This window comes from Rhinatrema bivittatum, chromosome 9 (assembly GCF_901001135.1).
Source record: "Rhinatrema bivittatum chromosome 9, aRhiBiv1.1, whole genome shotgun sequence".
Classification (NCBI taxonomy): domain Eukaryota; kingdom Metazoa; phylum Chordata; class Amphibia; order Gymnophiona; family Rhinatrematidae; genus Rhinatrema; species Rhinatrema bivittatum.
The window spans coordinates 232,052,119-232,076,893 of record NC_042623.1 but is presented as its reverse complement, the minus strand read 5'-3'; the positions used below and the strand labels follow the sequence as shown (position 1 = coordinate 232,076,893).

General features: G+C 45.1%; 1 protein-coding gene across 4 annotated transcripts in view; it reads left to right on the top strand.

Annotated features, from left to right (window-relative positions):
• Positions 1 to 1,246: 1,246 nt before the first annotated feature.
• Positions 1,247 to 24,775, top strand: part of XXYLT1 (xyloside xylosyltransferase 1) — a 529,386-nt gene continuing 505,857 nt past the window's right edge. For 2 of the 4 annotated variants that reach the window (XR_003858535.1, XM_029615069.1), the window contains exon 1: positions 1,548 to 2,436. Coding sequence is in view for 1 of the 4 variants with exons in the window: in XM_029615069.1 (XP_029470929.1) it covers positions 1,993 to 2,436 (444 nt within the window). In the remaining 3 variants the exon portion in view is untranslated. Of the gene's footprint in view, positions 1,298 to 1,547; positions 2,437 to 24,775 lie in introns of those variants that run through there. The other 2 variants (XM_029615071.1, XM_029615070.1) reach the window with 2 other exon arrangements.

The following is a 24,775-nucleotide window of genomic DNA, read 5'->3' as shown; positions in this document are numbered from 1 at the left end:
GGGGGGGGGTGCTTGTATAATATGTATTGAATTTAGGGGGAGAGAGTGGGGCGAGGATGCTGGCACTGAACAAGGGACAAAAGATTGGGAATGGGGCTGGTATACTAGGCATTGAATTAGGGGAAGAGAAACTGGATGCTGAACATTACGATTAGGGGGCGCAGAGGGTGAAGCAAGGAGAGAGGAGTTCTGTGCCAGAGCCAGGGTGGAAGGAGAGAGACACTGTGCTGCAGCTGCTGCCCATAGGTAAGGCTTTTGGGAAGCAAGGCAAGACTGAACATTCACCTAGGGCACCTAATGCCTTTACATTGTCCCTATGTACTCCTCTCTCCATTTATTTGTGTACTGGTCACAGTGATGATAATTTTTTTTTCCCTTTTGTTGGCTAATTTGTTGTGTAAGATTCAGTTGAGCCCGCCTTCCTAATGTGTGCCTAGCCGCCTTTCCTGGGCCCAGGATACTGTATTTAAATGAGGAATTGGGCTAAAAAAAAAAAAAAAGGCGCTAGGGACCAATCTGTGCCCCTAGCACCTCCTTAGCAGTGGAAGCCCAGGAGAGGTGGCTGTCAGTGAGATTGGAAAATGGACGCTCAATTTTATGAGCATTTTCCTAACCTGTGCACAGCCAAGGGTTAGGAAAACGGGTGCTCGTAAAACTGAGTGTCCATTTTCCTAATCTGACCCACTGGCACCCTTTATAAAAAAAATTTTTAAAAATTGTTTTACTTTTTGTTTCCTCTAACTTAATATTATGGAGGTATTAAGTCAGTGGATGTACAGACAAGCAGTATTTTCTGCTTTTCTGTACACTTTTGAGGCTGCTCAGAAATTAACGCAAGGACAGGTGTTAATGTCTGAACGTAAGATATGTGTATTAGGCGCACAATTTTGTTTTTTTTCTGTTTCTGAGGTGAATTCCTAATAGCACTCATCACGTGCGCGTGATGAGGCTATTAGTTGCGGGCGGGGGTTGAACGCACTGAACCCCTTATTCTATACGAGATAGTGGATGCCGTGTGTCCAATACGCGCAACCAACCAAGAGTAAAACTGCCCTCAGCTGTGTGGGCTTCAATGTATCGGCTTAATAGAATGTCCTCTGCTACTATTCAAAAGAGTAAATAATTGTTTCCTATTTACATGTTTCACACCACTTACGAATTTATAAATCTGTCATATTTCCTCTCCAGTGCCTCGCTAAGCTGGAGTCCTAATTTATTCAGCCTGCCTTCAGAAGGGAGTCATGCCATCTTCTTGATCATTTCTGTCCCCAGGAGCAGTATAGCACCAATAGAAAAGGTACAGACATCTTTGTTTCAGATGTGGGAAACAAAACTGCACTTTTTATGACGCTCTCCTGCCCCTGCAGTACCCCTTTTAAACAACTTTAAAGGGCACCAAATCTCAGTTCTCTCTTAATTATTGTTTAATAGTAGGGATTTTCCTTTTGACTTAGTTACTGCAGTCGGGTTCCCCCTTTGCGCTGCACAAACACAAAGCACCTTCCCCTCTCAAAGCAATGCCCAATCCTTTCATGTTTGCATTTTGGGGCCGGGGCCGGTCCACTTCCCCGCCGTTTCAGCTCCTAGTGAGTAACGCTCTCGTTTCCCGCCGGTGTAGTTTCTGTGCTGCACTCGTCCTTCCGCCGCTGCTCTTTTGCTGTTCCGTCAGATCTTCCCGGCGTTTACTGCCGCTGCTTCTCGTTCTCCCGTCAGGGGGGTCCCGCAGTTCCCGCTACCCACCCCCCTCCCCGGGCCTGACGCTGGTGTTAGTAGCAGGAGCCGCACCTAATCCTGGCCGTGGCCTTGCTAGCAAAAAAAAAAAACCCCAAAACACTCAACAAATGGGGCAGCCTGTGCCCCTTAAAAAGACAGTGTCCGACGTAGTGAGGAAAATGAATTAGCCTCCCCGCTCACAGCATCCCGGGGCGGTCCCGGTGCTCTCAGGAGACCGTGTGCCGGGGGCCCCCGCGGGCGCGCCCTCGCTAGCCGAACATGCGCTTTCTAGGACCAGCGATGGCCCGGCTCTGCAGCCTCCGCTCCCACCAGAGTGCCTTCCTTCTCGCCGGCGCCCTCGCCGTCTTCGCCTTTTACTACTTCGGCTCCGAGCGGGAGAACTTCTCCAGCACCACCAAACGCATCAAGGAGAGCCAGGCGGCGCAGAGCCCCAGCCCCGAGCCCGAGGCCAGCCCGGCCAAGAGCAAGAGCTCCGAGCCACGGGGAGAGCAGGACTTGCACTTGCTCATGATGTGCACCAAGGCGGACAAGAACCCAGCCCTGGGCCCCAAGTTCCGCCTGGCGCTGGGCTCCCTGGTCAGGTCTGGTAAACTGGAGGCCAGCGAGGTTCTCAATCTGCACTTCGTGACAGACGAGCCCGGAAAGGACATGGCGAAGGCGGCCCTAAGGGAGCTGCTGCAGGGAGTCGGCTTCAAGTACAAGGTATTGTGTCCCTGCAGGAATCCCCACCAGTGGGTTTTACATCCCTTAGCATGTTAGCTCTAGAGCTGTTCTGCAAATCTGGGTTTTAGGAGAGCCACTGGAGCCTCTCATCAGGTACGATCAGAAAATTGGTCTACAAGTCCGTTGTAACCCCGGGTAAAGCCAATATCCTCTCTGTACTCAAATCAATCAAATCAATATGAATAATTTACAGAAATGCTGGAGGTGTTCACTCAATGAAATTGCCCTGTAGGTTAACATATTCTCCACCTCCATCAGTTCTCTGCACAGAGCAAGAAAGCAGTTGCACTTCCACTAGGAACAGTAAAACACCTCTTTGGTCGGGAGGCCCCCGCCTCTATCACCACTCCATATTCTCTCTCCTATCTCCTTCCTCCTTGCCCATTCCTGTTTTTGTATTTTTTTTGGGGGGGGGGGGGGGGGAGGTAGTGATAGATGCTAGCAAGGGAGAAGAGGTATAAAGAATAGGTGTTAAGATCAGGATCTGGGGAGGAGAAGATCTTTGAGGAGAGAGATGAAAAAGGGATCTCAGGGAAGGAGGGATAAAAGGATAGGGCAGTGGTTCTCAACCTTTTTTTAGCCAGGACACACCTGACAGATGGTTCTCACATGTGTGACACACTGAACATGTGACCATCACGGGGCTAAATGTAAACACGCACTCTGCATCCACAGGAATCCCCTCAACCCCCAGCAATGAGTGCAGAGCAGATCCTAGGGCATTACCCTGTACAACTCGCCAAACAAAAAAGATATTCTGGTTCTGATGACATCTCAGTAAAAGCAAAACAAACTCCCTTTACTACCAAGCACGATAGCCTTCCTTATGAAAAGACAGTAATTTAATTTCCTAGCTTGTAGCAGATGGACTCAGGACCAATGGGTATAGTGTGCTCCTGATAGCAGTTGCAGACGGAGTCAGATTTCAATCTGACATCAGCACTACATATACCAGTGCAGGAAGCTCTGCTCTTCAGTATTTCTCCGTCTCCTTAGCAGTTTGGGACTCTACACATGCTTGCACAGCGTTAGGAAATCCAACCAAAGAAGAAAGAAAATTCCCCAAATCTTACCTCTACAAGACGAGCCCCGCTCTCCTGCGGTGATACCTAAGGGTCCCTCCCCCAGTCGAGAATTCCTGAGGTGATTTCGAGATCCCTCAGAAGTAAGCCTCGGTCTGGTAGCCGGTTCCCAGGGAGGCAGCGGGTGCAATACCGAGCGCGGCGGTGAAGGTATTTCCCTCTCCCCCTGCAGCCGGAGACCGCCCGGCACGAGACCGGGAAGCGCCAAGACAAGGTAAGGTAGAAAACTTTCTTAAAGTCTCTGGTCTCCAAGACTCGGATAGCCGCACAGATCGTCTGTTGAGCAGCCCTGTCGATTCGGTACGAGGGTCCTCCCTCGTGGAGATCCTCCGGGGGGGGGTCGCCATCTTGCCCGCATGGTTGCCGGTGCCATCTCCCCCCCCCCCTTGATCGCCGTATTATCCGCACAATCGAGCCGGGCGCACAGCGGCACGCTCAACGGCACTGGGTGCACAAATTAAGCCGTGCGCACCTCTTACTAGGCGCACATAGTGGCCTGCACGCACATATTCAGCAGCTTGCACGCACATCTTCGAAGGAGCGTAGATCTAAGCCTCCCGGTGCGTGCATATAGGCGTACAGACAAGTTTTGAATGACCCCCACGTGCTCAAATCATGGCACCACCGGCCAAGAAAGTTCACCAAAATCATGGTGATGGTGGTAGTGGCAGCGACACTGAGGAAAGAAGGAATCCTCGTTCACCCGTACCTGGATGATTGGCTGATCAGGGCAAAATCTCCAGAAGAAAGTCATCAGGCGACCTCCAGAGTCAAGAATCTACTGCAGAATCTCGGGTGGGTCGCAAACACAACCAAGAGCTGCCTGCAGCCCTCCCAATCACTAGAATACCTGGGAGTCCGGTTCGACACTCAACAGGACAAGGTCGTCCTTCCTATTACAAGGAGAAGAAAATTGATGGACCAGTTGAGAAAACTGTTGAACGGCGCTCACCCCATGGTATGGAACTACCTCCAAGTCCTCGGCATCATGACATCGACCCTAGAAGTCGTCCCATGGGCAAGGGCTCACATGCGACCACTACAACGTTCCCTGCTGTCACGATAGAACCCAATGTCCCAGGACTACACCATTCGCCTCCAGTTACCGGCCTCTCGGCTTACCAGCTTCAGGGCCAGAGTTGTCTTCTGGTTGCCACAATGGATGAGACGCCCCTGGCTGAGGTGCGCACCAGGTCGGACGTCACATCCATGATCCAGTTCTTATGGTGGCTACAAGAAGACCATCTGAGCAAGGGAGTAAGGCTATTCCCAACAACCTGGGTCTTGCTCACCACGGATGAGAGCCTACGAGGGTGGGGAGCCCACTGCCAGGGACAAGGAAGACAATGGGACAAGGAAGAGTTGGGATGGAACATCAACCGACTGGAAGCCCGAGCAGTCAGACTAGCCTGCCTGCAATTCAGTCACAGACTCCGGGGAGAATCGGTCAGAGTCATGTCGGACAACACTACAACAGTGGTCTACATCAACCACCAGGGAGGAACAAGAAGCCAACAGGTGTCCCTGGAAATAGACCCCCTAATGGCGTGAGCGGAAGCAAACCTGCAAGGGATCTCAGCCGCCCACATTGCGGGAAAAGACAACGTCACTGCGGATTACCTCAACAGAGAAAGTCTAGACCCAGGGGAATGGATGCTGTCGACCTCGGCATTCCAATTGATAATAAACCGCTGGGGAACTCCAGCCATGGATCTCTGGCAACCCGGTCCAACACCCAAGTTCCCAACGTTTTCAGCCGCAGACGAGACCCACAATCCCAGGGGATCGACGCCCTCATCCAGACCTGGCCACAGGAAGACCTGCTGTACGCCTTTCCTCCATGGCCACTACTGGGCGGGATCATCCGCAAGATAGAACACCACAAGGGGCTAATACGTCTAGTGGCCCCGGATTGGCCAAGAAGGCCATGGTATGCAGACATGCAAAGGCTTCTGGAAGGGAGCCCCCTGGCCCTACTTCCACACAGGGATCTGCTCCACCAAGAACTGATCCTCCACGAAGACCCAACTCGATTCTCTCTTACGGTCTGGCCATTGAGAGGACGTGCCTGAAGAAGAGAGGATACTTGGGGGCAGTGATTGACACCTTGCTCCGAGCATGCAAGTTTTCCACGTCTCTAACCTACATACGAATATGGAGAATATTGGAAGCCTGGTGTGAAGACCACGACATACTTCCAAGGACAGTCAAAATCCCCACGATCCTGGAATTTCTGCAGGACAGCATACAGAAGAGATTGTCTCTCAACTCCATCGAGGTTCAGGTGGCCGCATTGGCTTGCTTCAGAGCCAAAGTGGACGGCATCAGTCTGTCTTCACTCCCAGACATCTCCCGCTTCCTGAGAGGTGTCAAACAGATCTGACCACCACTAAAGTGGCCGGTACCCCTATGGAACCTCAAAATAGTACTAGACTTCCTAGCGGAAGCTTCCTTCAGACCTACTCATGGGCTGTCTCTGCGGCTTCTAACCTTGAAGATGGCGTTCCTAGTGGCAGTATGTTCAGCCTGTCGCATCTCCGAACTTCAAGCATTATCCTATCGGGAACCATTCCTCAGATTCACACCAGGATCCATACAGCTACACACTGTCCCTTCCTTCTTTCCAAAGGTAGTTTCTTATTTCCATCTAAACCAAACCATCTCACTGCCATCTCCAGACGAGCATAAGGACTCTGAAGACTCTCGTCGCCTTCGCCATCTTAACGTCGGCAGGCTACTAGTCCGATACCTGGAAAGGTCGGAATCCTTATGAAAGATGGACCACCTATTCGTTCTTCACAGCGGGAAGAAACTAGGGGAAGCGGACTCGCGGGCAACCATAGCCCGCTGGATCAAAGAAGTAATCAAAGCGGCCTACGTAGAGGCAGGGAAGCCTCCACCTCTACAAGTCAAGGCCCATTCCACCAGAGCCCAGGCAGTGTCCTGGGCAGAAACCAAGATGCTGTCACCAGCCGAGATCTGTCGGGCGGCGACATGGTCCTCCATTCACACCTTCTCGAGGTTCTTCTGCCTGGATGTCCAGGCCCGGGAGGACACAGCATTTGCAAGGGCAGTAAAAAGTGGGCCGCGGGCAGCCTCCCACCTGGTTCGGGAGTAGCTTTTGTACATCCCACTGGTCCTGAGTCCATCTGCTACACGCTAGGAAATGGAGAAATTACTTACCTGATAATTTCGTTTTTCTTAGTGTAGACAGATGGACTCAGTATCCCGCCTCAGAATACGGAAACCTCGAGTGACAATCCCCGAGAGCAAGGCAAGCACGGGTAAGCCACGCTTTACCCCGAGTTAAAACACCCATAATTACCGGGTGTCCGCGTTTCTCGGTTGAGTGCACTGGTGGTCTCCAGCTAGAATTCACGTCAACCAGTGCAAGTTAATCAAGTTAACCAAGTTAATCAAGTTATTCAAACGCACATATAGCCACAATTGCTTTTCGAGGAGAATACTGAAGAGCAGAGCTTCCTGCACGGGTATATGTAGTGCTGATGTCAGATTGAAATCTGACTCCGTCTCCAACTGCTATCAGGAGCACACTGTACACATTGGTCCTGAGTTCATCTGTCTACACTAAGGAAAACGAAATTATCAGGTAAGTAATTTCTCCAATTTACCACTAATGCATATCCTATTGAGAAAACACAACAAATATGATTGATACAAATGCCTACATGCTAGTAAAATACCTCACCTCGGTTACACACCCAGAACTGACCTTCACGAAGTACAGAAAAACCACAAATTATAAATATGGAGACAGAAACTGGAATGGAAAACCAAGAAAGCCACTTTGCATGTAGTGCGAACTTGGAGAAATGGAAAGAGAAATATAGCACCTACAGACTCTCAGGATTTGCAATAATGCACACAAACTAACCCGCACAAAGTTACACCTGTATTATGGAACACACTCAAACAGTAACAACCCTATCTAAGAAATACAACTATTAAACCAGGCCCTAAACACAAATATATTTCCTATTGGGAAATCAGAATAAGCCAAGCTGCTATAGAGCCCCCCACAGAAATAATTGTAAAGCTATACTAAAAATGTTACAAAACAGCTGCTGAACAGAATAATATCCAACAATTAAAAACTCATAAAAATTATTAAAACATGTCCAAATATCAATAAAATATTTCAAAACAGTAGACCGCATAATACCCAATAATTAAAATGGAAGTCAATCAAGAAAAATTAATTTAAAAAGCCACCTTTACTTATCCTCTCCAGCAACTCTCCTACTCCTTTCCGTTCCAGGCCAATAGCACTCACCAGAAGCAGCAAGGGCTGCTGAAGCTCTGTCATCACAGTCCTCTTCCTTAGCGCCCACAACCAGTCACTCACCCCCCCCCCCCCCCCCCCCCCCCCCCCAATTAGACCCCTCAACCAGTCTCAGTCTATTTCACACCAGTCATCATCCTGACCAGTCTTTCTCTCTCACACAGAAACACATCACCTCCCTGACAAGTCTCTCTCTCTCTCAATCACACACAAATGCTCTCGCACCCATTCACACCAGCTCTCACCCAAGCACCAATTCACACCCACAAGCTCTCACCCAGGCTTCCATTCACACCCACACACACAAGCTCTCACCCAGGCTTCCATTCACACCCACACACACCAGCTCTCACCCAAGTACCCATTCACACCAGCTCTCACCCTGGCACCCATTCACACCCATACACATAAGCTCAAACCCATTCACACCCACAGACACAAGCTCTCACGCATGCATCCATTTACACCTGCAGACACAAGCTCTCACTTAGGCACCCATTCACACCCACAGACACAAGCTCTTACTTAGACACCCATTCACACAAAGACACACAAGCTCTCACCAAAAACTACTTCTTCCTTCACTGCAGGGATGGGCTCCATTTCCGTTGTGGCTTTACTCCAGTGGGCCTTCTTTTTTCGCCGCCACAAGGATGGGCTCCCGTGGCAACCTTGCTTCGTCGGGGCCGGGTTTTCCTCTTCACCACCACAGGGATGGGCTCCCATGGTGGCCTTGCTTCGTCGGGGTTTGACACTGCCATTCCTCCCACCCCACCTCTGGGCTCTGCGATGCCTGCCTCATCGGCCAATCAAAGGCTTCCTCCCTTCTTCCTACTCCCACTGGCAGGTAGAAGGGAGGAGGCCTCTGATTGGCCTGCGCGGGAGTAGGAAGCAAGGAGGCTTCCAATTGGCCCGCGGGGGCTGGAAAAAGGGAGAAGGAAAGTACAACAGGGCAGTGGGACACCGGGAGATGCGACACACTTGCCGGTGTTTGGCGACACACTGGTGTGTCGCGACACACCGGTTGAGAAGCGCTGGGTTAGGGAATGCAGGGATGGGAGAAGAAGCTCAAGGAAAGGGGGATGAGGGGAGATATAAGGAGGATCCAGGAGGACGGTGAATCCACATATACCTGACCTCCTAGTGCCAGTCCTTTCACTTGTATATTGTACATACATACTCCACATCCCTGATCCTCTCACTCACTTTTCCATGCATCCCTGATCTCCTCACTTGCTCACACACACTTGCTCACACACACTTCATGCTCTCTTGAATTGCCACACACAGCCCACAACACTTCTGGCATGCTTGCACATTTTAAATATGGCCTCACCACCAATCCCCTAATCCAGGGGTGGCGAACTCCAGTCCTCGAGGGCTGCAAATAGGCCAGGTTTTCAGGATACCCACAATGAATATGCATGAGATAGATCTGCATGCTCTGCCTCCAATGTATGTAAAACTATCTCATGTATATTCATTGTGGATATCCTGAAAACCTGGCCTGTTTGTGGCCCTCGAGGACCAGAGTTGCCACCTGTGCCCTAGTCCCTAGTTTGAGCCATGGCCAGCACATTGTTCTCCTCCCTACTGTCTGCCAATCTGTGGCTCCTGGGGCCCGTTCCATTTCCTCTGCTCATGGAACAGCATATTATGCTTATAACTGCACAGAGCAAAGCATGTTAGTGCAACACTCTGGCCCATGAGACAGGGGAAGAAGAAGAGGACTGAGGAGCTGCTGCCAGTTGATTAGTACACACAGATTAGCAGCCAATGGGGCTAGGTAGAGATGCAACAGCAGGGTTGAATGCAACCCTGCTGTTGCTCCTAGGCTTGGCCCCATCTCGCCCGTGGTGTAATTATATAGGAAGGGCTAGATCAGGGATGGTGAACTCCAGTCCTCGATTGCCACAAACAGGCCAGGTTTTCAAGATATCTACAGTGAATATGCATGAGAGATTTGCATGCACTGCCTCCACTGTATGCAAATCTATCTCATGCATATTTATTGTGGATATCCCCTTCTAATTGATATGCCCTTCTAATTGATTCACTGCCCTATCCAAAGTTGGTCAGGCCATGGTCCATGTGGCCCAACCTCTTCTGATGTGTATGTCTTCCACTGTGGGTTATGGTGCATTTTAAAATAATAAAGGTTTGGTAAACCATCTACAAATGTACAGTTTATAGGTGCTTTAAAAGAAAACAGTTGATGACTTATCTTTATACGACTTACCAGAGTTGCTTCCTCTTAATTAAAATGCTGATTTACTAAAACATGGGCAAATTACTGAGCTATGGTACAACTGTATCTTGAATACTGTGTGCAGTTCTGGTCACCCCACTTCTTGAAACTAGGAAAGGTACACAGGAGGATGATAAAAGGGGATAGAGCATCTCTCCTGTTATCAGAGTCTATGCAGGCTAAGGCTGTTAAGCTTGGAAAAGGATGTCTGAGAAGAGGACATGATAGAGGTTTATAAAATCATGAGCAAGGTAAATAAGACTGTTATTTACCCTTTCAAATAATACTAAAACAAGGAGACACTCCATGAAATTTCAACCAACAGATTCAAAACAGATCATAGAAAGTACTTTTTCACTCAGCATGCAATCTTGTCAAATGACATGGTCAAAGCGACTAGCATAGCAGTGTTTAAAAGAGGTTTGGACAAATTCCTAGAGGAAAAGTCTGTAAAACATTATTAGCCAGGTAGACTGAAGAAAGCTACTGCTATCTCTAGGGTAGTAACAGGCATTAAATCTACTCTCTGGGAACCGCCCGATTCTTGCAATTTGGATTAGCCATTGTCTGAGACAGGATGTTGGGCTCAATGGATCTTGGTTTTGCTTTATGTTCTTTAAAACAATTTTGTATGCTAAATTTTCTGATAACGTACCTTATTGCATTTAATCAGCGATTTTCATGTGCAAATTTTCATTTGCAAATTTGCCTGTGCTGACTATACAAAAAAGGTAATGAGCTGCATAATTATGCAAAGTAGCTCATTAGCTATGTTTACATAGCCAAATACATTTTGCTCAAAAACCTAGTTTTGTACACATTAAATAAACTGTGGGGAGGTATAGGGTTGTTGGTTTTTTTTTTTACGTTAAATCTGTGATTTCCTGCAAACAAGCAGAAAAATTACTTTGGCATTTAAGTAACATGTAAATGACCAATTAATGCAATAAAAATCTTTTGCTGTAAGAGCCCATTCTCGTGGCACTATTGGCCTCTTAGGCCTTGAACACTTAGCTAGTCATTTTCTATCTAGTCTGTCCATTTTCTCTGGCCATTGTAATAATATAGGCCTTACTTAATTTCTGCTTTTGTTATCCTCACCTCCCAAATACTTTGTGCAATGGCACTATGTGTTAATTTATAAAATGTTTTTATTAGGAGCTAGAGTGCCAATATCTATGAAAAAATACAAGCAGTCTATTTGTAGATTAAGATCCACAATTAGGTGTCAGCGAGTGGTAGACCTGATTGACAAACTGAAGAGTAGTAAATCACCTGGACCGGATGGTATACACCCCAGAGTTCTGAAGGAACTAAAAAATGAAATTTTAGACCTATTAGTAAAAATTTGTAACCTATCATTAAAATCATCCATTGTACCTGAAGACTGGAGGATAGCTAATGTAACCCCAATATTTAAAAAGGGCTCCAGGGGCGATCCGGGAAACTACAGACCGGTTAGCCTGACTTCAGTGCCAGGAAAAATAGTGGAAAGTGTTCTAAACATCAAAATCACAGAACATATAGAAAGGCATGGTTTAATGGAACAAAGTCAGCATGGCTTTACCCAGGGCAAGTCTTGCCTCACAAATCTGCTTCACTTTTTTGAAGGAGTTAATAAACATGTGGATAAAGGTGAACCGGTAGATGGAGTATACTTGGATTTTCAGAAGGCATTTGACAAAGTTCCTCATGAGAGGCTTCTAGGAAAAGTAAAAAGTCATGGGATAGCTGGCGATGTCCTTTCGTGGATTACAAACTGGCTAAAAAACAGGAACAGAGAGTAGGATTAAATGGACAATTTTCTCAGTGGAAGGGAGTGGACAGTAGAGTGCCTCAGGGGATCTGTTTTGGGACCCTTACTTTTCAATATATTTATAAATGATCTGGAAAGAAATACGATGTGTGAGATAATCAAATTTGCACATGATACAAAATTGTTCAGAGTAGTTAAATCACAAGCAGATTGTGATAAATTGCAGGAAGACCTTGTGAGACTGGAAAATTGGGCATCAAAGTGGCAGTTGAAATTTAATGTGGATAAGTGCAAGGTGATGCATATAGGGAAAAATAACCCATGCTATAGTTACACAATGTTGGGTTGTAGCACCTAATATGGAACCTAAGAAAGAGATCTAGGCGTCATAGTGGATAACACATTGAAATCGTCTGTTTAGTGTGCTGCGGCAGTCAAAAAAGCAAACAGAATGTTGGGAATTATTAGAAAGGGAATGGTGAATAAAACGGAAAATGTCATAATGCCTCTGTATTGCTCCATGGTGAGACCGCACCTTGAATAATGTGTACAATTCTGGTCGCCGCATCTTAAAAAAGATATAATTGCGATGGAGAAGGTACAGAGAAGGGCTACCAAAATGATAAGGGGAATGGAACAGCTCCCCTATGAGGAAAGACTAAAGAGGTTAGGACTTTTCAGCTTGGAGAAGAGACGGCTGAGAGGGGGATATGATAGAGGTCTTTAAAATCATGAGAGGTCTAGAACGGGTAGATGTGAATCGGTTATTCTTTCGGATAATAGAAAGACTAGGGGTCACTCCATGAAGTTAGCATGTGGCACATTTAAAACTAATCGGAGAAAGTTGTTTTTTACTCAACGCACAATTAAACTCTGGAATTTGTTGCCAGAGGAGGGGCGGGAACCCATGGCTCGCGAGCCAGATATGGCTCTTTTGAGGGCTGCATCTGGCTCGCTCATGTTTGCTCGCTCATTCACTCTCTCTCTCCCCCACCCCGGGAACCCGCGGCAGCAGCAGCCTCCTCCCAACGCTAACCTCTTCATTTTCAGCCCTCGCGGAGGCGAAGTCCCATCGGCCGCGGTTGAACCTCTTCATTTTCCTCCGAGCCGCGCTGCAGTCTTCTTTTCTTCGGGCCGATGCCAAGCGCACTAGCGTGGCCTCTTCTTGCCGCGCAGGCACCCGATACTCTCCACTTCCTCTTCCGGGCCGTGGGGGGGGGGGGGGGGCCTGTGTGTGTGTGTGAGAGAGATTGCATGTATGTGAATGATTGAGAGCCTGTACATGTGAAAGAGAGTATGTCTGTGATTGAGAGCCTGCCTGTGAGAGAGAGAGAGAGAGCATGAATGTAAGTTTACCATTGGGAACCTGTATGTGTAAGTTTGTGATTGAAAACCTGTTTGTGTGAAAGAGTATGTGTGTATGATTGAGATCCTTTGTGTGTGAGAGAAATCATGTGTATGTATGATTAAGAGCCTGTGTGTATAAGTAAGAGAGAGATCATGTGTGTCTGTGTGTGATTGAGAGCTGGTTTAGGTGTTGGAGCATGTGAGTATGTGATTGAGAGCCTGTGTGTAAATGAGAGAAAGAGAGGACATGTTTGTAAGCATGTGAATGAGAGTCTGTGTGTGAGAGAAAAAGACAGCATGTATTTATGTGATTGAAAGCCTGTGTGTGTGTGTAAGCGTGAAAAGATAGACAGCATGTGTGTAAATGTGTAATTAAGAGCCTATATAAGTGAGAGAGAAAAAACATGTGTATATGTGAGTACTGAGAGCATGTGTGTATAGGTGTGTCATTGAGAGCCAGTGTGAGAGAGAGCGCTGGTATGTGACTGAGAGAGGAGAAAGTTCCAAGCAAACCACCCCACCTCCTGCTAATTCAGAACAATCTCAGGACACCTGGATATCAAACGTTCCCAGGTATGCAGAGCAAAAAAATGTTTGTATCCTTATTATTTTTCATTACTGGGTCTTTGTGTCTGCTATTTTGAAATATTTTGTTGGTATCTGGAAATGTTTTATATGAGTTTTTAATTATTGGATATTCCACTCAGCTGTTTCGAAATATGTTCTTTTTGTTAGTACAGTTTTACTGCTGATGATTTTATATTTCTTGATTTGTTTTATAAGGATGGGTGATGTTTCTTTTTTCCTTTGTTACACTGCATACAGAGACTCTGGCTTGTTGCGGTTTCCAATTCATTTTTTTCTGCATGCTTCTTGTTATGCGTTTTGGTCTCTTTATTCTATGTTAGGTGAGGGACAGCACGTGATTCAGGTGATGTTTTCTGCTGGCGTGTAGTTTCTGTGTAGGACTCTATAGCAGCCTGACTTGGTCCGTTTTCCTAATAGGAGATGTATTGGTGTCTTAAGGCCTGGTGTAATATTTTCAGAGACTTATTGTACTTTAAAAGTGTGATCTTACATAAAATGCACACATTTACTTGTATTTAGTTTTAAACATATTGTATGGCTCTCATGGAGTTACATTTTAAAATATGTGGCGTTTATGTCTCTCTAAGCCAAAAAGGTTCCTGACTCCTGAGTTAGAGTGTTTGAATGTATTAATTATTCAGCTATTGTTGATCAACTTTGTTTTTGATAAGAACAGGGATACCTTAAGTTTATCTAAAGTTAATGATGAAGAGTTTTATAAGTTAAAACAATTGATTTAGCAATTGATTTTGTGCTGCAAAACAATTAGCTGTACTGTCACAGTTCTATTGTTGTCTGCACAGATTTAATTCAATGGAGGCTATCTACTCTTAAATATAGTATTTTTTGGCAGCTAAAGACCAAAAAGACCCATCTAGTCTATCCAGGAATCACTTTGTGCAGTCTTCCCAAAGTAGATCAAATTCCTGCATGAAACCCTCCCCTAATCCCACGGTGTCCCCTTTAGAGTTGCAATTGCTACTCTATGCAAGTTATCTCATGCCTTCTTGGAAGCACAATGCAGCCATATCACAATATCTTTGATATCTTTGAAAATGCTAATATCTTGCTGGAAATTGCTCTGTACTTTTTTAACTTCATTTATAGAAACATAGAAACATAGAAACATAGAAATGACGGCAGAAGAAGACCAAACAGCCCATCCAGTCTGCCCAGCAAGCTTCACATTTTTTTCTCATACTTATCTGTTTCTCTTAGCTCTTTGGTTCTATTTCCCTTCCACCCCCACCATTAATGTAGAGAGCAGTGATGGAGCTGCAACCAAGTGAAATATCAAGCTTGATTAGTTAGGGGTAGTAGGGGTAGTAACCGCCGCAATAAGCAAGCTACACCCATGTTTATTTGTTTTACCCAGACTGTGTTATTCAGCCCTTATTGGTTGTTTTTCTTCTCCCCTGCCGTTGAAGCAGGGAGCTATGCTGGATATGCGTGTAGTATCAGTTTTTCTTCTCCCCTGCCGTTGAAGTAGAGAGCTATGCTGGATATGCGTGAAGTATCAGTTTTTCTTCTCCCCTGCGGTTGAAGCAGGATATGCATTGAAAGTGAAGTATCAGGCTTATTTGGTTTGGGGTAGTAACCGCCGTAACAAGCCAGCTACTCCCCGCTTTGTGAGTGCGAATCCTTTTTTCTTCTCCCCTGCCGTTGAAGCAGAGAGCTATGCTGGATATGCGTGAAGTATCAGTTTTTCTTCTCCCCTGCCGTTGAAGCAGAGAGCTATGCGTGAAGTATCAGTTTTTCTTCTCCCCTGCCGTTGAAGCAGAGAGCTATGCTGGATATGTATTGAAAGTGAAGTATCAGGCTTATTTGGTTTGGGGTAGTAACCGCCGTAACAAGCCAGCTACTCCCCACTTTATGAGTGCGAATCCTTTTTTCCACATTTCCTCTTGCTGTTGTAGCTTAGAGTGATGTTGGAGTCACAGTAACCATGTGTATGTTTATTGAATAAGGGTATTATCTCCAGGCAGTTCATTGTCAGTTCATTGGTACCCAAACGGATTATAAGATCAGGGTCTGAATTCCATTATTTTGTGATAGTACAAAGAATCTAGTTTGTAGCTAGCTGAGGATTCTGCTAGGCATTTGTCATTACTGCTACGTTCCAAGTTTTTCCCCTGCCCCCACCCCCCCCCCCAAAGAGAAGGATTTTTCTGTTTTGAGATCTCTTAACAGTGCATTTGGATTTCTATATAATTCTTTTTTTACAAAACAACCATAACTTTGATTTGTATAGAAATTTGTGGAAAATTACAGTAATTTCAAATATGTAAATTCACTTTAAATAATGTGAAAATTACCCTTACTAAACAGAAGTACAATAAGAGGGGGAGAAGAAAAGGAAAATTTATAGGGAGATTAAAGACACAGGTATCTGCTCAGGTTTAATGGCTTAACATAGACTTCCAGCATTACAACTTATTAATTATGAAGGCATCGGGGATGAAGTGAGGAGTTTCTGGGACTCTACGAACAGTTTTAACTGTTCAGCTGTAAAGAAAATAAAACACTCTTCTCCTTTTTTTATAATGCATTTACATGGAAAATGTAATAAAAAGGAAAATCCTAGAGCAACAACTTCTTGACAAATTGCTAGAAAATCTTTTCGCCTAATTTGTGTAATCGAGGATAAATCAGGAAATATTTTTACAGATGAGGCATAAAAAGTAATTGGATATTTTCTAAAGTAATTTTTCATCACAGCATTTACATCCAGAGAAAAATAAAGGAAACAATGTTCCTCTATCAATAACCTCGATAGAAGAATTTTCAAGAAAGTTAGTTAAATCATTCTGAAATGGCATATCAGCTGCTGTTCTAGGAGTTTTGGACTTAGGTAGGAAGAAGCAAGTGTTTATTGAAGGTAAAGAGTCCATTGAAAACCCCAAGACCTCTTGAAATAATTTTTTTAAAGTGGTAAACGGGATCTTTCCAACTATCCTTGGGAAATTAAGAATCCTCAGGTTAAGATGCCTGATATTATTCTCCAGGTGTTCTAGCCATCTGCCCAAAACTTCTTGATCTTTCACGGTTGCTGCGTTAAATTCTTGAACTTTCTTAATGTTCCCTTCAGATTCAGATATTCTGGAAGACATCAAATGTACCTGATTTTCCATATCTTGAATGTTTTTTTGGAATTTGATAGTGTAGTAATCCATTTTAACATTCAGGGCCTTTAAATTACTCCCAAATCCAGCCACGAGGTCCCACAGGGCCTCCAAAGTTACCATTGCAGGTCGAGAAGGGATTTTAAACAACTCACCGCTGCCGTTGTTGATGTTATCAACATAGGTAGGAATTCCTCTTACAGCACCTACCACACCGATCTCCCGGGCATCTAGAACCAGGCCATCTGTGTCTGTTCCTCTCTCACCCAATTGGGGAGACTCCCTCTTCTTCAGACCCAGAAGGAATGTCATCTCCAGGAGCCTCAGAGGAGTTCTCGACACCTATTCTCTGCTCCGGTGGTTGTCTAAGGTCTGGACTCAGGATGCCTCCTCTGCCGGCACAGGTGACGCTCCCACGCCGCCCCGCACTCCAGGCTCCTCAGCCCCTGGACAAGATGCTGGTGAGGACATAAAGCTGGTAATCTCCAGTTGTTGAATAGGAGAGGGGAGGGCAACCGGGGGATAAACTCAAATCTTCCCCTTTCATTTAGGAGGCATTAGTAAGAAAAAATGAAATTCCAGCAAATAAAAAGACATCTTCTCCACAAGTCCTCGCTATGCTGCCATCTTAACTCCTCCCCCGTGAGTTCTTGTTTTGGTGCATTTGGATTTCTATGAACAATGGGTGTCTTTTTTTTTCAGCTCAGCTATCACTTGAGATACACCTTGTAGAGTATTATCTGTTTCTAATATTGTGAAGGCAATTTGCATGGGTATGATTGGAAGAGGAGATCTGTGTGTCATGGGTTTTGCCCTACTAGAGTCCACTGTGACCCATCTGTCTGCTTTTTTTGGCTCCTTTGTAGGTGTGGTAGAAGATTTTCTGGATGTTGTAAATTAATGGAGGTTTCCTTAATTTTAGCCAATTCCTCTCAAAGGTCAAATAACTAAGAGTAGTTTTACACCTCCTTAATTAACTTAGTTTGACTCTCACTAAGCTGGCAAACAGAGACTAGACATGCTGGATAGTTTCTCTGTGAGACATCAACATCTGTCTTCATCTGTAGGCCAGGAAGACTCAGTGGCTTGTTGCAGGCATCTCAGGTCTGCATCTCTTTGAACACTGGAGATCAGGCAAGCAGGGATGCCAGTCCCAAGAGCTTTAACTGATAAACAGGCCGATACAGTACAGTGTGCTCTGACGGAGTGCACTGTTAACCCGCGTTTGGCCGCGCGCTTTTGACTCGCTAGCTTTACCCCTTATTCAGCAAATACATGTTGATGGCCCTATTAATTATTCCCGTGCGATTCAGAAGTTAGCACCTACCCAAAGTAAATCTGCTTTTCTGTACACCCTCCGACTTAATATCATGACAATATTAAGTTGGAGGTCACAAAAGTTAAAAATAACTAAAAATTAAAAACAGCTCGCAGGTTGAAAACTGGACTCTCAATTTTGCCGGCATCCGGTTTCCGAACCCGTGGCTGTCAGCGGGTTTGACTACCGACGCTGGCAAAATTGAGCGCTGTCAAAAAAGAGGCTCTAGGGAAGCGCTAGTGTCCCTAGCGCCTCTTTTTACCGCGGGCCCTAATTTGAATATTTTTTTACTGAATCGAGCGCCCGCTCTCCCGTGACTTTTACTGTATCGGCCTGTGTATTGGCTCCTTTGTTTCTCTTACTTTTATAGTCAGTGAACAGACATAGTCAGTGCATCTGGATGAGGGCCAAGCACAGATTTTATTGGAAGATTTTCACTTTATTTTTTAACGAAGGTGTTGAGTTAATTTTTTTGCATGGAGAACTTCATGATCTCAAAATGATACTAGAAGTAAGAGTCCTCCAATTAATGTCCAAGCTGTTTGTTTTAGGCAAGGCTGAAGTACAAAGTCTGACGGCAGTGCTAAGGTTATGTTTTATAAGCTGTGCAAAGTTCTGCAATGTATGCATTTCTCAGTTCTGTTGCATATAGAAGAATATCCATAATATTTGCTGTCCTTTCTTCCAGCTTATTTGGTTCAGAGAGAACAAGCGCTGTTAAGATATGCACAGAAAATGGTGGCCTGAGTTGTCCCTACATTACTGAAGTTGGTGGGGATCTGCACATTGGTCTGGATACCGTAATGGTCCTTTTGTACCTTGGTTTACCTTTCATTATTGTGGATCATGCCATCTTGCTAACCTGATTTGTGGTAAGGGCACCTTATTTGATTGGTTCAGGTCTTTCCTTCAGGCTAGGGTTTAACAGGTCCTGCAGCATGGAGTTCCTTAAAGCTCTGTTCTTTCGCCCACATTTTTTACTACTGATATTTATCTTTTACCAGTGGGCAGAATCATTAAGGCAGTGGAACACAGATAATGTCCAAATATGTTGCAATCTGGAATGTAATTGATTAGATCAGGTTAAAGAACTTAATTAGTGACTAATTGAGGTTCAAACAAGGCTGAACATTAATAAACTCAGCTTAAATTACTTAAAAACTGCATTTTTGTATGACTGTGGTATTCGTCTTTGGATTGTTCCTTGTCATCGATGTTTAGTAGAGACAGATGAAGTTGTTCCCCCCTCCCCCCCCGAGTGAAGAAGTAAAAATCCTGGGCATAACTTTGGATTCTCTCCTGGTGTTTCATAACACATTAGTAATATTGTTAGAACATTATTATTCCACTTAAAGTTACTTATGTAATTTCCAAGCATTTTTTAAGAGAGACAACTTGTGTTGCTGCTGGTGAGGCTAAATTATTGTAATTCATTATGGGCCGGATTTTAAAAGGGTTACGCGCATAAGGTACGCAAGTAACCCTTTTAAAAAAAACCCCCCCTGCGCGCGCCGCTGAGCCTATTTTGCATAGGCTCAGCGGCGCGCGCAAGTCCCCGGGTTGCAAAAAGGGGCGTTTGGGGGCGTGGTGTTGGATCGGGGGCGTGTTCGGGGGCGTGTGGGCGGTCCGGGGGCGTCGCCGAGTGCCGCGCCGGCGGATAAAGGTGGGGGGGGGGGGGTTCTAGATAGGGCCGGGGGGTGGAAGGAAAGTTCCCTCCGAGGCCGCTCCGGGCAGCGCACGCAGGGCTCGGCGCGCGCAAGTTGCACAAATGTGCACCCCCTTGCGCGCGCCAACCCCGGATTTTATAAGATGCGCGCGCATCTTATAAAATCCAGCGTACTTTTTTTTGCGCCTGATGCGCGAACAAAAGTACGCGCGCGCGCGCTGTCTTTTAAAATGTACCCCTATATGTGGGTCTGCCGCTCAGACAACTAAGTTCTCCAGCAGGTATAAAATTCTGCAGTTTACTTGCTGTTTGGCCTAAGAACTTATGATTGCATGATTCCAGCTCTGGAATCCTTGCATCGGTTCCCAGTTATGTTTAGAGCCATGTTCAAGTTTCTGCTCCTGGTCTGTAAGGCCCTGAATGATCTCTTATCCGAGCACGTGGAATCCCGTTTAATGGATTGCTGTGTTTCTCTGACTGGATCTTGTTAGAAGTTCCAGCAAAGGTTATGCTGGCTGACACAAAGGAAAACGCTTTCTCTTGCTGTGGTTCAGTGTTGTGGATGGAACTCTGTCCCTTTAGGGCCCTTTGAAATCTGCTGTAGTTCAAGCTTTTATATAGTGCCATTTGATTTTTATTTCATTTTTAGATGGCTTTGTTAGTTTTAAACTTGATTGTTGAGATATGTGATGTTTCTGATTTGTTATATAATTTTATGTTTTTTGTTTTCACCTTACAGCACATCTCCCAGAGCTTTTTTAGGTTGGGCGTTCCATAAATCTAAGTTAGAACTAGATAAGCTAGCAGCTTCTCTGATTGATCAGGCCTCCCAGCAGGGGACAAACAGAAAGCATAGTAAATGATGGCACAAAAATACTAATTTAAGTGCAAGCAAATCCTTGTTAGTCTTGGTTCATATGTAGTTTTATTTGTCAAAGCGGCTGCTCTTAATTCAACAAGATATTGTACAAACAAATCCCCCAACACGGACTGTGTTTCGCCAGTCCGGCTGCCTGGGGGAGGGGTAATTTTAACACACACCCATCTTTTTAGAAATCAGTCTTACAAGTGCTGAGTGCAACTCTTGTTCCAGTGCATTTCTGGACAAAAATACTAATTGACACATCTGCTCTGCCCAGATATTCTTGTCTACACTGCTAAGGCTAAATCCCAGCTGTAGAAGTTTTAACAAACTTTTAATCTGGTAAGACCCCATGTTAACATTTGAAAATTTGCACAACCCTATGACAACAGAACAAAATAGCAGACCTCTACTCCCTCCTTTCCCTCACCCCCTTCCTCCTCCCCGATCACCCAAAATGGGAAAGTAGAAGTGGAAGCAAGGGTGGCGACAAGGGTCAGGGCACCCTCGTAGGCCCCATGCTGATCGATCCTGTCCGTTGCAGGTTGGAGCGGAGGTCTAAAGGGAGGGTGAGTGGAGGTCTGTGTGGGAAGCAAAGAACCCTTTTCTTGTGACCTCAATTGGCAAGCTCTGTTTTAATGTATGCTTTTCCAGGTCTGGTTTTGCTTTTTTTTTCCTGTTTGTTTCTCTGTCAATCTGAGTTGGATAAAGTAAGGAAACATACATTCTCTAACACCTAACACCCCCTTCTCCCTCCTACCTCATGTTTTGACACCAAGCTCTGTAAACTAAACAGCCACCAAAACCAGTGAGACTGCTTCCTTAGCATCTGGTCTGCTGGGCTCCCATGACCTTGCTAGATGATACTTGGTTAACACAAAGGTGCTGGCACTGTCCCAGTTGGTTTCTCGGGAGAGTGGAAGGGGGTTGTAGTCTGTTGATATCAGCCTGGCTACCTCATGGTCCGTGGTTCCTGTAATCTACACCTAAAGGTAGCTGAATTTCAGTCTCTCAGCACTAGAGGGAGCTTTTTGCAAGCTTATTCATATACCGGTATATTGGTTAGAATTTCTCTGCCAGTGGCTCTAGCACCTAGGTTTTCAAAATGAAAATAGTTTAATTATGGATTTGTTTCGGATATTCCTTATGGTGGCATAAGGTTTTTGGCAACCAAGGGTGCTAGATGCATTATCTTATTAGTTTCATATTTTGCTAGAAATAAAAGCTATGCTCTTTTGATTAAAACATAGAAACATAGAAATGACGGCAGAAGAAGACCAAATGGCCCATCCAGTCTGCCCAGCAAGCTTCACACATTTTTTCTCTCATACTTATCTGTTTCTCTTAGCTCTTGGTTCTATTTCCCTTCCACCCCCACCTTTAATGTAGAGAGCAGTGATGGAGCTGCATCCAAGTGAAATATCTAGCTTGATTAGTTAGGGGTAGTAGCCGCCGCAATAAGCAAGCTACACCCATGCTTATTTGTTTTACCCAGACTATGTTATACAGCCCTTATTGGTTGTTTTTCTTCTCCCCTGCCGTTGAAGCAGGGAGCTATGCTGGATATGCGTGAAGTATCAGTCTTCTCCCATGCTGTTGAAGCAGAGAGCCATGCTGGATGTGCATCGAAAGTGAAGTATCAGGCTTATTTGATTTGGGGTAGTAACCGCCGTAACAAGCCAGCTACTCCCCGCTTTGTGAGTGTGAATCCTTTTTTCCACATTTCCTCTTGCTGTTGAAGCTTAGAGCGATGTTGGAGTCACAGTAAGCATGTGTACGTTTATTGAATAAGGGTATTGACTCCAGGCAGTAGCCATCATTCTGGCGAGTCACCCACTCTTCATTGGCAGCCTCTTGACTTTATGGATCCACAGTGTTTATCCCACGCCCCTTTGAAGTCCTTCACAGTTCTGGTCTTCACCACATCCTCCGGAAGGGCATTCCAGGCATCCACCACCCTCTCCGTGAAGAAATACTTCCTGACATTGGTTCTGAATCTTCCTCCCTGGAGCTTCAAATCGTGACCCCTGGTTCTGCTGATTTTTTTCCTATGGAAAAGGTTTGTCGTTGTCTTTTGATCATTAACACCTTGGTGGCCATTTGCCCCCCCCCCCCCCACTATTTAAAAAAATCATTAGCCCTTCCCAAGTCATTTCCTAGCTGCTTATGCTATATTCATACTCTAGTAGTATTGGGAAAGCACTAACACACAGTTCTAACCATGAGCAACACAATGGTTTTCAGATTTACTGAAATATATAATGGCGGTAATGGCCCAGATAGAAGTGTTTTTTAAAATCCCTTCAAGTACTTATTTGTTGCTAGAGAAACATTAAAATGAAAAACAATATAAAAGGGAGTCTTTCCAATATTTTTATATTTCAAATGCCAGTTCATTAAAACACTTCAATTGGGCTGGCCCGGTGGCTGAGTGGCAGTGCTGCACTGCTATGCAGCGGGACCTCTGTGTAACTCCTAGCTCAGGTTTCCATCCCCTGGGTCTGCTGGGACTGGAAGATGCAACTGAAGCAACGTTCACAGTCCCTGGGAGGAGGAGAGGAATCACAGTCATCGTGCATTGGTGACGCCTAGTGCCCTTGATTGCAGTGTTCAAGAAGGAACACTGGCCTATGGCCAAGGGCCGTCTTTACAATGTTTGGGAGGGGTATAAACTAGGGGAAACAGCCCTAGGTAGCTGCAGATGAAGGCTACTAATGCTGGATCCTAGCCCTTGTGCTGACTGAGTTAGAAGCCCAAAGAGGCAGGAGGAATCTGTAGGGCCATAAAACCCACTCCCAACCATGGGAGTAGTGCTGCCTACTAATGTGACACATTAGGAGGGCTTACCGAGATCACAATGTTCAACCACATCCATCTCGAGAAAATCTGGCTACTATATTCATGCCAGAATTACTAACTGGTTAGATTATTGAAACACCTTATATTACATTGAAATCGACAGCTCAGTGTGCTGTGGCGGTCAAAAAAGCAAACAGAATGCTAGGAATTATTAGGAAGGGAATGGCAAATAAAACGGAGAATGTCGTAATGCCTCTGTATCGCTCAATAGAGTGCACCTTGAGTACTGTGTACAATTCTGGTCACCGTATCTCAAAAAAGATGTACTTGCACTGGAGAAAGTACAGAGAAGGGCAACCAAAATGGTAAAGGGCATGAAACGACTCCCCTGTGAGGAAAAGATAAAGAAGTTAGGGCTGTTCAGCTTGGAGAAGAGATGGCTGAGGGGGGATATGAATGAGGTCTACAAAATCATGAAAGGACTTGAACAGGTAAATGTGAATCAGTTATTTAATCTTTCAGATAATAAAGGACTAATGGGCACGCCATGAAGTTAGCATGTAGCACATTTAAAACAAATTGGAGAATTTTTTTTTTTTATTTTTTTTTTTACTCAATCCACATTTAAACTCTGGAATTCGTTGCCAGAGGATGTGGTTAAGGCAGTTAGTGTAACTGGATTTAAAAAAGGTTTGGATAAGTTCCTGGAGGAGAAGTCCATAAACTGCTGTTAATAAATAGGGAATAGTCATTGCTTGGGTTTTTTTCACTGCTTGGGTTTTTTTCCAGGTACTCATGACTTGGATTGGCCACTTTTGGAAACAGGATACTGGGCTTGATCGACCCTTGGTCTGACCCAGTTTGGCATATCTTATGTTCTTAGGTGTGACTAAAATTCAGCTGCATAGATTGCAATTAATTCAAAACACCGTCACTTGTGCTCTTAAGGGGTTAAAGCCCAGGGATCACGTTTCCCTGTATTAAGTTCTTTACATTGGTTGCCTGTCTCTTTTAGAATCAATTTTAGGATTCTTAGTTTAGTTTTTAAAGATTTACATGTACTGGCTGCAAAGTATTTAGCAGATCGGTTCTCAACATATACCCCAAAAGATTTTAAGGCCTTAACAAGAAAACTGTTATGAACTCCTCCACCCAAGGAGGTCAAATTGAGTGAGATGCAGAAAAGTGTCTTCTTATGTTGGGGACCTAGTTTTGTAGAACTTGATA